Source organism: Cynara cardunculus, unplaced genomic scaffold, assembly GCF_001531365.2.
Source record: "Cynara cardunculus var. scolymus isolate 2C unplaced genomic scaffold, CcrdV1 Un_Scaffold_5158, whole genome shotgun sequence".
NCBI lineage: Eukaryota > Viridiplantae > Streptophyta > Magnoliopsida > Asterales > Asteraceae > Cynara > Cynara cardunculus.
In genome coordinates, this window is record NW_020202262.1 from 2,425 (window position 1) to 14,399 (window position 11,975).

General features: G+C 37.4%; 2 protein-coding genes across 2 annotated transcripts; both read left to right on the forward strand.

The window, feature by feature from the left end:
- Positions 1-4,220: 4,220 nt before the first annotated feature.
- LOC112504298 (uncharacterized mitochondrial protein AtMg00860-like) lies at positions 4,221-5,209 on the forward strand. Its single transcript, XM_025108237.1, has 2 exons — positions 4,221-4,755; positions 5,058-5,209. Exons 1-2 carry the CDS (start codon positions 4,221-4,223, stop codon positions 5,207-5,209), a joined length of 687 nt encoding a protein of 228 aa, XP_024964005.1.
- Positions 5,210-9,758: 4,549 nt separating this feature from the next.
- LOC112504300 (E3 ubiquitin-protein ligase RNF167-like) lies at positions 9,759-10,478 on the forward strand. Its single transcript, XM_025108238.1, has one exon. It carries the CDS (start codon positions 9,823-9,825, stop codon positions 10,330-10,332), a length of 510 nt encoding a protein of 169 aa, XP_024964006.1. The 5' UTR covers positions 9,759-9,822; the 3' UTR covers positions 10,333-10,478.
- Positions 10,479-11,975: the final 1,497 nt, after the last annotated feature.

Genomic DNA, 11,975 nt, shown 5'->3' on the forward strand with positions numbered 1-11,975 from the left:
GTGCTTCTGTATTTTCAGTTCCAGCGATTATCACTGAGTATGTTCAGTGATCGCTGAAGAACTTGCATTGTAAATTCATCAGAGACAGCAATACTTCAAGAAGACAACACTCACACCAAATAACCTTCAGCAAATGTCGAAGACTGAAACTAAAGATTACAGACTGGTGAGTACGTGATCTGAAGCGGTATTCAATTATTACAAGCCTGTCTATACATGTGTGAAGACTGCTCTAGCTTCAGCGAATGATGATGAGACCTCCAGGTCATTCCAGCATTCAGCGATCAAAGGAAGCTTGCTTAGCACGATTGTTGTTGTCTTGTCCTTATGCACATAGAGGACAAACCCATACCCTTACAAAAGTTAGTACGGTACGGAGCCGATTAGTCGACTCTTTGTCCACCAACTTTAGGCAAGGATGTCTGCTTAGAAATAGTGCTTTTGTACTATTCATTGTAGCAAAGTACAAGCCTTCCTCTTAAGGTTTGACACGCACTCTAAACCTACCATAGTGCATTAAATGATCATTTAATGCACTTGGTATAAATAGAACTGTTTCTTCTCCATGTAGAGAGCACGCATCTCTCTCTAACCTTATTATTACTTCAAGCATCTTCTAGCTTAAGTAAAAGATCTTTCTTTTAGCATTCTCTTTTCTTGTATTTGCTAAAGCTCTGTGTGTAACCAAAGATTGTTTAGATAGGTTTTCATTACCTTATCTTTCCGCAAACAGTCTTGTAAAATTTGTATTGATCTTCTCTATCAATATATATTTTAAATTTGAAAATATTGTGTTTGTATTCATCCCCCCCTTCTACAAATTGTTTCTATTCTTGTAGACCCTTACGGGACCAACACGTAGGACACCTTACGGGCTAGGACCGACTAGAGGATCTATTGATAGTCACCGCTCTAGAGTCGGGCATGTTTCAGGGACCCGGTCCAGAAGCGATAGTCTGGCCCACACTAGTGAAGTGTCATCTTGAGAGCCCATCAGGCGAATGACTACACCCAAGTCTTCGGAAGACTACACGCCCCGCACCCCTACACGTGAGGACATGATGGAGACTATAGAGACCTTGAGGGGCGAGAACACAAAGCTAAGAGAGAGGTTGACCCGAACTTTAGATGGGAATACTAGACTAAAGGAATGGCTGAACAATCTTCAGCAGGCACATGTCAAACAAGGAGGAGCCCTAAACGAGCTAATTGTAGAGAATGCAAATTTGTCGGAACAACGTCGTGCACTAATTTGGGATAAAGTTGTACTTGAACAGGAGCGAAGAATTGTTGCTCGTCCCGTAGGTGCTAGATTCAGAGACAGAGTTCACTTCTATAAGAAAATAACCATAGACTACACTGGTGTAGTGAGGGGCTATTTCTCTGACTGGGTCCAATGCATCAAAAATGGCCCAAAGGCTAGTGTGTTGTGGCATTCCAGGCCATCCACATCTTTTGAGGAGTGGTTGAGGGACCCTTATCTCCCTTATTACCCCGCAGATCAGTTTTAGACATAGAATCCTTTTGAGAGAGGGGAGAGAGAAAGATCTTTTGGGTATGTGATTTAATTGTGCGTGTCTTGATAGTTGATCGAATTTTCATCTGGTCCAGTGCTTCAATAGATTTTTTTGAGCATTCACATGATTTAGAGATGTGTTTAGAATTATGAAGTATCCCATCTTTTGTAAGTAAATGGGATTATGTAATGTCTCTCTCTCCATGATTGTTTATTGACACGAAATATATATAGCTTAATGAGCATTATGAAATTTTCGACGTGAATTCCTTATTATGTACTTCGCTTATATATAGTGATTATGTTATAAAAAAATGTAATGTGTTATGTTTGACTTTAGAACCATGTTAAAACAATAATACCCTATTATGTCAGTATGGTTTCTCGTGGATCAACAAGGAACACCCTCAATGGGAAAGGTACTAATGGCATGGCCCCACCAACAGTTCAAGGTCACGAGCACAAAGTTGAGGTCGAGGAAGTGTCTGAACCGCTAGTTCTAGTTCGACTCCATCCGCGCAAGCTAATTTAGCTATCGGTAGGAGTCAAGGAGGCCGGGGAGGGGAAAATCCCCTCACAAAGAAAATGATAGTTGAGCAAATGGCACAAGTCCTCCGAGATACATTGCCAAATATGCTTAAAGCAATGTTGGGTGACAGATTTAAATACAATGAAGATGGAGAAGAGGAAAGTGTTCGACATGAGAACACTCAAGCCACTGAAAAGGTGGAAGTATCTGTTAAAGAGAAGGTGGAGTCTCCCACCAACGAGAAAACTGAAATGACAATAAAGGAGAAAGGATGTAGTTTTAAAACATTCAAAGGCACCGGGATGAAAGAATTTAAGGAAATAGAGGGCCCAGTTGGCCTGATGAACTGGGCAACCAAGATGCAGAGTAGCTTCAAAATTTGTAGATGCGCCGAAGATCAAAAAGTGACCTATGCTGCTACAACCTTCGTGGACTATGCATTGCTTGGTGGGAGTTTGAGTGTGCAATCAGAGGTGATGAGGATATCGTTCCCAGGACTTGGGAGCAAATTAAAAAGATGATGATGGATAAGTACTGCACACAATCAAAGGTGAACAAGCTAGAATCGGAATTTCTGAGATTACAGCAAGGTTCGTTGTCGGTTCAAGAATATGTTAATGATTTTCTTGTGAAAGCGAGGTTCGCCAGTTACCAGGTGCTACCAAGGAGAGAAAGATAGGTCGCTTCAAAGACGGTTTAAGAATTGAAATTAAACGGTACGTGGACATGACTAAACCGACCATATTTGTCCAAGCAGTAGAGATGTCGAATGTGGCAGAGGAGAACAACGCTAGGGAGAATTGTGATAGAAGAGATGCAAAGAGAAGATGGGAAGGATTGAACAAGTTCAACAAGAAACCAAAATGGACTCCAACTCTGGCAAAAGAACGAATCGAGGGGTTCACTATTCCTCCATGTAACAAATGCAACAAGAGACATAGGGGAGAGTGTAGAGCGGGAAGACTGACATGCTACAAATGTGACAAACCTAGGGGTATCGCGCGGGAGTGCCCAGAAGGAAAAACTTATTATGAATGTGGGGCTACGGGACATTTACCACATGACTGTCCAAAACATCGAAATGGGGCGACACCCCATGAAAAGACAGTGAATAACGGATTTGGGAAGAGATCAGAAAATAGGAAGGAGCTACCTAAGGAACATGGCCGAGCTTACAACATAACTTTGGAGGAGGTCAAGGAAACACCCGACGTCGTATCTGGTATATTCCCTATCAACAATGTGTATGCACATGTATTATTTGATTCGGGTGCAAATGGTAGTTTTGTGTCTACTACCTTCTGTCACTATATGAATAGAAATGCATGTAGGCTAGACAAAACCTACACTGTAGAAACAGCCGACGGTAGTCAATGTAAGGTAGACGAAGTATTTGATGAATGCACAATTGTTATAGATGGTAAGGATTTCCCTGTTAGGCTTATGCCAATGTGTTTAGGGGGTTTTGACGTGGTCTTGGGCATGGATTGGCTGTCCGACAATCATGCACAAATAGTATGCAATAAAAATATGATCAAGATTCAGAGTCCGAATGGAGAAACAATTCATGTTTACGGTGATCGAAAGAAGTGCTGCGTAGGGTTAATCAATGCAGTTAAGGGGAATAGGTTTCTACGGAAGGGATGTGTGGCTTACTTGGCATACACCGTCGATGCCAAGCTCTAAAAGAAGGCAATACATGATGTTCCAGTGGTCAGGGATTACCCAGAAGTATTTCTAGATGAATTATCGGGAATACCACCGGAGCGTCAAGTAGAGTTCCGAATCGATTTAGTACCAGGTGCAGCACCAATCGCAAGGGTGCCTTATCGTTTAGCCCCAACAGAAATGCAGGAATTGATGAAGCAATTACAAGAACTCTTAGATAAAGGGTTTATCAGGCCAAGCTCGTCACCATGGGGAGCACCGATTTTATTCGTCAAAAAGAAAGACAGCACGATGAGGATGTGCATCGATTATTGAGAGTTGAACAAAATCACGATAAAGAATAATTATCCATTGCCAAGGATCGATGACCTCTTCGATCAATTGCAAGGAGCCAGTTATTTCTCGAAAATCGATTTAAGATCGGGTTACCATCAGTTGAAGGTTCGAGAAGAGGATGTGTCAAAGACCGCTTTTAGGACTCGTTACGGACATTACGAATTTGTGATAATGCCGTTTGGGTTAACAAATGCACCTGCGGCATTCATGGACTTAATGAATCGAGTTTGTGGACCGTATTTGGACCAATTTGTCATAGTCTTTATAGATGACATTTTGATATATTCAAAAAGTAAGAAGGAGCATGAGCAACACTTAAGGATGATTCTTGAATTACTAGCAAAAGAGCAATTGTATGCCAAGTTCTCAAAATGTGAGTTTTGGTTGCATGAAGTACAATTCCTTGGTCATGTAGTCAACACGGAAAGGATCAAGGTGGATCCGGCTAAGATAGATGCAGTTATGAACTGGGAATCACCAAAGTCAGTATCGGAGATCCGAAGTTTTCTAGGCCTAGCGGAGTATTACCGAAGATTCATCCAAAATTTCTCCAAGATAGCAACCCCTTTGACAACACTGACAAAGAAGTCGGTTAAGTTTGATTGGGGAACGAAACAAGAAGAAGCATTTCAGACACTTAAGGAGAGACTAAGCACTGCACCGGTTTTATCACTACCGGAAGGAATAGAAGATTTTGTCGTTTATAGTGATGCATCAAAAATGGGTTTGGATTGTGTACTAATGCAGCGAGGCAAGGTCATTGCATATGCGTCACGTCAGTTGAAATAACACGAGAGGAAATATCCAACTCACGACATGGAATTAGCAGCTGTAGTCTTCGCGCTAAAAATCTGGAGACACTATTTGTACTGTATGAAGTGCATGATCTATACTGATCATAAGAGCCTTAAGTACTTGTTTGATCAAAAGGAGCTAAATATGAGACAAAGGAGATGGATGGAACTACTTAAGGATTATGATTGTGAGATTCACTACCATCCAGGTAAGGCAATGTAGTTGCCGATGCACTTAGTAGGAAGGAGAGAAACGGACCAATCAGGGTTCGAGCCATGTGGATGAGTGTTAAAGTGGAGTTGCTAGACCGAATTCGGGATGTCCAGAAGGAAGCTTTACTCGAAACGAATATTAAAAACGAGTGAATGGTTGGACAAATTAAGACTTTGACGGCCGGACCAGATGGAATATATAGACATGGGAATCGAGTTTGGATACCTAGTTTGGGGGACCTAAGAAATGTAGTGATGGATGAAGCACATAAGTCCAAATACACTATGCATCCAGGTAGTAATAAGATGTACAAGAACATAAAAGAAAGCTATTGGTGGCCTTATATGAAAAGGGCAGTAGCTAGCTATGTGGGGAAATGTTTGACGTGCTTGAAAGTGAAGACAGAGCATCAAAAGCCATCTGGAATGTTGTAACAAATGGAGATCCCAGTATGGAAGTGGGATATGATAACAATAGATTTTGTCACCAAACTTCCAAGGACGGTAAAGGGACACGACGCCATATGGGTAATTGTGGATCGACTAACGAAATATGCTCACTTCTTACCTATCAGCGACAAGTATACATTAGAAAGATTGCCCCAACTTTATGTCAATGAGATCGTGTCGAAACATGGTGTACCGATATCCATTGTCTCAGATAGAGATGCTAGGTTTACTTCGAGGTTTTGGTCAAGTTTTCAACAAGAAATGGGAACACGGTTGAACATGAGTACTGCATATCATCCTCAAACTGATGGCCAGAGTGAGAGGACGATACAAACTCTAGAGGATATGTTGAGAGCTTGTGTGATTGACTTTGGAGGTAGTTGGGACAACCACCTTCCATTGATAGAATTTGCTTATAACAATAGTTACCACTCGAGAATCAAGGAAGCACCATTTGAAGCATTGTATGGCCGCAAGTGTAGAACCCCAATTTATTGGGCATACATTGGAGAGAGACAACTAGTTGGACCCGAGTTAGTCCAATAGACATCTGATAAAATAGTACAGAACGGGGAGAGGTTAATGGTTGCGCAAGATAGACAAAAGAGTTATGCGGATAGAAGGCGTCGACCTTTGGAATTTCAAGTAGGTGATAAGGTCTTGTTGAAAATATCGCCATGGAAAGGGGTCGTAAGATTTGGGAAGAAGGGTGAGCTAAGTCCAAGGTATATCAGATCATTTGAGATAACTGCAAGAGTAGGAGCAGTTGCTTATCAGTTGAAACTACCAAAGGAGTTAAGTAGTATTCACGATACCTTTCATGTGTCGAACTTGAGAATATGTTTAGCTGACGAATCAACTGTTGTGGATTTGAAAGACATCGAGGTTAACGACAAACTCGCTTATGTGGAAGAGCCAATTGATATATTGGATAAAAAAACAAAAAGACTAAAAAACAAAAGTATACCACTGGTATTAGTTAAGTGGAAATTCCATAACGGCGTAGAAATGACGTGGGAACCAGAAGAAGAGATGAAAGCTAAATATCATCAATTGTTTTAACGAGTATTAATTCCGAGGACATAATTTCTTGAAGGAGGGAAGAGTTGTAAAACTCAAAATTTTGAGGAATAAATAATTTATCTTCATTATTATTCTTTTCATTTTCTTAATTATAAAACACACACACACACATGTACTTATACTTATATATATATATATATATATGTTAAATAAATATATAAATTAAAAGAAGTTTAAAAATCGGATTAAAGATGAAAGAAAAAGTCAAGACATGGGTGAAAATTGTAAATTTGTGATAGTTAAAGGGTGTGTCAGGTGTTAACAGGTCCAAACTAGAAGGACCTGTTCTGTAAATATGCCATTTTCTGATTCTTGAAAGTGATGGAACGATGCCAACTTTGAGGCTTCTTATTGGCTCATTCAGTCAATCAATAAGCCAAAAAAAATCAGGAATATATAGACAACGTTCTTCTCTACATTTTTCGTTCAAACTTTTTGAAATTTCGTTGAGAATCGGAAGAGAAATCGGAGCTCGAAAGTCCCCATCCGAAATCTTCGTTTTTCGTCGATTAAAGGTAAAATGCTCAACTAAAATTCATGTTCTTTATATGGTTAGCTTCGTTTTTTAGTCCTCTATGGAACCCTAGTAGCCTTACATTCCAGATTTGGTGTTTTATGGTTTGATTTTGAAGTTTAAAGTTTCGTTCGGTTTAGTTTAAAACTAAAAACCTTAAATGAGAAAATGGAACTCAATTCTTGACGAAAAATTTGTGTTCTTTATGTCAAAGTGTTGGTAAAAATATTACCAAGAGTTTGGTGCAAAAAGAATGAAGAAAAAATGTCAAGAAATGAGCCATTTTCAAGCTCAAAAAGCTTGAAAATGTGTAGCAAAGGCTGCAGTCTTCGTCTTGGTTCATGGGCTATTGTTCTTGCTGGGTCACGTGTTCCTACTAAAAATAGGTAGAAAGAGGAGAGTGTTGAGGATGGGATTCAAACCCGTGACCTCATGCAAAACATCCAACACCTTACCAGTAAGCTACACAAGAACTTTGTTATTTTGTATGCGCTTATATTATTAGTATGCACTAAATGTTTGAGTTTCAGAAATTAGTTTTAGAAATATAATTTTCTCTATAAAATTTTATGAAACTTTCATCAAGTTTATTTGTATTTTGTAAAATGCAAACTTTGACCCAATTTTGATTATTTATCTCGTTTAATTACCAAAATGCCTCTAAAATTAAAGATTGTGTATTTTGAGCAATACGTGACCATTTTGCTTTATAAAAATACCTTCAACGTTGAAATTTACTACTTTAACTATGTAATTATTTGGGGATAATTAGAATTAATCATTTAAATAATTTAATATTTTTTTATGAGATTAAAGCGTAGCTCTTGAGTTATATATATATATATATATATATATATATACATATACATATATATACATATATATGTCGTCTAGACATTTATTCTATAAAATATGATTTTATGGAGTTATAAAATGAATAATTGACTATACAAGGTGTTACTCGAGTTGTAAATTTATTAGGACGATTTTAATTCGAAATATGTAATTATTAACATGTCTATCATATAATAGATAACTTAATAATCACGTGTATAATGTCGTTTTAAGATATATAGTTAGACGATAGACCTTATGTCGGAACTCACGGTTCCTATAATTTTAATTGATGTGAGGAGCGTTCTTAAGCATAGACGATACACCTTATGTCGGAACTCACGGTTCCTATAATTTTAATTGATGTGAGGAGCGTTCTTAAGCATAGTTGACCAAGGTTGACCCTAGTCGATGTAGTTGACCGTAAGTTGACTTTTTATGTTAGCCTTTGGGAGAAATTAATCATTTATATGCTATTCGCTATTATAAATTGTAGGTTACCAGTCAGCGACATTAGTTAAGCAACCTTCGTTATCAGGTGAGTCTTCATGAGATTTCACTGGGATGCATACCTAAGTACAAATTTATTTTTACATGATATGAATTGTTGATGATATGTACGTATGCATGATATTTCAAATACATACATGTTATATATATTTTAAATGTATGTTATTTTGTGAATTGTTACATGCTATGTGTTTAATCAGTTTTCGAATAACTCTAGCATGCTATTCCATATTAAAGTTTTATGATTCAACGGTGGACATTTGACCAGTAAGTCATGACCAGTATAAAACACGACCCGAATAAGTGGTTGATCAATTAAGACTGACATATCAACCCAGGGCGTGTTTGTGACTAAATGACTCATACCCGACTAAACATTATATGAAATCTCTTATTTTCAGTGTTTTAAATATATATATTTTTAAAGCTGTGACTTTTATTATAAAACATGCATATATGTCATATATATAAGTCAAGATATGATTTTATTCACGCAAACCATGAACTCACTAAGTTTTATAAGCTAACTATAGTATGCATCTCAGGGCCAGGTAGTTCGAGGTTGGATAAGGCCAAATGACACGCTTAGAGAGTTGCTAATTATTATCTTATTTTTAGTATTTTGTCTAGCAGCGTTGTGTCGATCTTTTGTAACTTAACCTGGTATGAGGTGGGWTAGAACTTAAGTTAATTTTTGGTTGATTCAAAGACTTTCGCTGTAAACGGTTTAAACGGTTTTATTTTAGTCGTCTTTTGGAGTATTTATTTAGGAATTTGTTTCAGATTACGTAACATCCTTCAAAAAAAGAATGAGGGCGTTACAATAATTATTGAAATCTAACAAAATAAATAATTATTATCTTTCTAAGAAAATTATATTATTAAACTAAATATAAATTACTTCATTACTGAACCTAAATTAAGTTATAATAAAAAAAATTAAATTAAAAAATTACACAAAAAATAGGAATTTTAAATCGTTAATTTGATACTAATATCGATATATTTTTGTCAATTTTTTATTATATTTTCAAATTTATATTTTATTCAAAAAAAATATCGTCGTTTTTTCAAAATCACATGAGACCATACTATAAAATCGACTGAGATAAAAAAATAAAATAAAATATAAAAATCAAGATGTATTTCGTTGTATTAGGTAAGTACGCTTCCAGTAATATAAAAATACAAATAAGCACTACCATATTTCAATAAAAAAAAGTATATTTTTATTTGAAACATAAAATGTTTAAGAAGGCAAAATGAAATGAAATTGTCGGCTTCCTTATATGAACATGAAACGCTAACCATTCATCCCCAACTTCCATCCCTCTCACCCGTACTTCTCTCTGAACCTACCTTCTCAACTCAAAAAATGGGAGCATTCTCAAGATTTATAGCTCATCTCTACACCCTTTTCTTGGTATTCTTCACTGTCCTCTTCTTGGAGCTGGTAATCTTGGTTCGTTCGGTCGTCGGAACAATTGGGTACGCAGCGGCCGCCGATGACCTTCCAATGACCACCGCCCAGTACCTCAAACTGATTGAAGAAAAGAATCCGGCCAGTCGGTACAGAGCCTCCGGAGTAGAATCCAAAGAGTGCTCCGTTTGTCTTTCGGTTTTAGAAGACGGGGATGAGATTAGGAGGTTGAAATGCAAGCACACGTTCCACAAGGGTTGTGTTGATAAGTGGTTGGAGCAGGATAGGGCCACGTGTCCGATTTGCCGGAGGTTGGTGTTGCCGGAGGCGATCGTGGTTAGGTACAGTCAACGACGTCAGATTCAACCCCATCGCCGTCGCAGGGAGTTTTACGGCGGGAGTGATGAAGAGCTGATTCTTTTGTTGACTTCTTTACACGGTAATTATATGCGTAGATTCATGTAAATTAGATGTATTTCTAGCGTTGGTAGTTGTAGAATGGATTAGATTACATACTTTTAATGATTATAAAATGGGAAATCCTTCATGGATTCTGTGAATTCGTGGTTTGAAGTCATTTCTTCAAGAACTAAAAAAAACTGGTTTTCTGACAGTCAAAGTTGTAATAAAATAATGTTTTCAAAAGATGCAGAAATCAGTAAAACGAATCTGTTGGAATATACATTAGAAACCAAAAGCTTGATTACATTGGAACAAGCTTTGATTTGAACCCCTATGGATTGAAAGATTCATGAACCAAATTCAATTCTTGTTATTAGAAAGAAACATTCATTGATTCAACTGTAATAAAAGCTCTTTGGATGGAAAAAATCTTTACCCAAAACCAATGCTTGTTGTCAGAAAGATTGATGATTTGATATTAAGAAATCTTGAACCAAAACCAAGGATTGTTATCAGAAACATTCATGAATTCAACAATAATCAAAAGCCCTTTTTGGATTGAAAGAATCTTGAATCAAAACCAATGGTTGTTATCAGAAACATTCATGAATTCAACTGTAATCAAAAGCCCTTTTTGGATGGGAAGAATCTTGAGTCAAAACCAATGTTTTTTACCAGAAACATTCATGAATTCAACTATAATCAAAACCCTTTTGGATTGGGAGAATCTTGAATTAAAACCAAGGCTTGTTATCTGAACAATTCATGAATTCAACTGTAATCAAAGCCCCCTTTGCATTGAAAGAATCTTGAACCGAAATCAAGGCTTGTTACGGTAAAGATTCATGAATTCAACTGTACCATCTCTTAATTCCCACCTATGGATAGAAACTAGAAGGCTATGCGTACCATGTGTGGAATTGATGACATTGATTGCGGTTGGCTGCCTAACCCTACTTCAAAATGCTTTAATCTTCTTGCTTCACGGTTGCCTTTCCTAACATTCATATTCTAAGTTAAAAAGACGTCTATTCATTGATTTCTTTATGTCCCAAAGTCTATATGTTCCTATAAATGCACATGTTCTCTAACTTTGTGTTTCTTCCTAGTTTTGAGCTTTAAATTAATGTGCATAAAAGTTACCCCATAAATTCCATCATCACTGCCAATGCTACCAAGCTATTGCTTCTTTACTCCCTACCCACATAAAGCATCTGATCTTGATATGAATGTTGTTTTGCCAAATACATTTCATTCATTTGCTGATCGTTCGATTATTCTACCTTCTTGAGCATTTTTCAAGTGAATAGACTCGATACACTTTGGATCATGTGAGACCACCTCCTAGCCGTCGGATCTCCTTGGTCTTGTGAACCTTCATGTTTTTTCCCGATCCTTCAAATTTTTTATGTTCAAGGAAAAATGTGAAGGCTCAGTAGATCCAATGGCTAGGACGTGGTTTCACGTGAATCCAATAGTTCTTCAATAAGCTCTTGCTCCCTCCATTTGTGGTTGTCTTTTTGAAGGTAGGCTATGCTAACTAGTAAGTGCGAACCGAGTGAGTCTCTTGATCCTTACCACAATAACATCTTGGCCAATGACATTTGTGTGTGAGAAGATGTAGGTAAACGACATTATTCTTACCAGATTAGCACCACTTAACCAGCAAGAAGTGGCAACTGTTTAGTAAACAGACCCTTAATTTT

Bases quoted from the DNA above. Each gene is read 5' to 3' on its own strand.
- LOC112504298 (XM_025108237.1), top strand. From the start codon at position 4,221: ATGCCGTTTGGGTTAACAAATGCACCTGCGGCATTCATGGACTTAATG. The intron at 4,756-5,057 runs GTGATGCATCAA...CATCCAGGTAAG, and splicing joins AGAAGATTTTGTCGTTTATA to GCAATGTAGTTGCCGATGCA.
- LOC112504300 (XM_025108238.1), top strand. From the start codon at position 9,823: ATGGGAGCATTCTCAAGATTTATAGCTCATCTCTACACCCTTTTCTTG.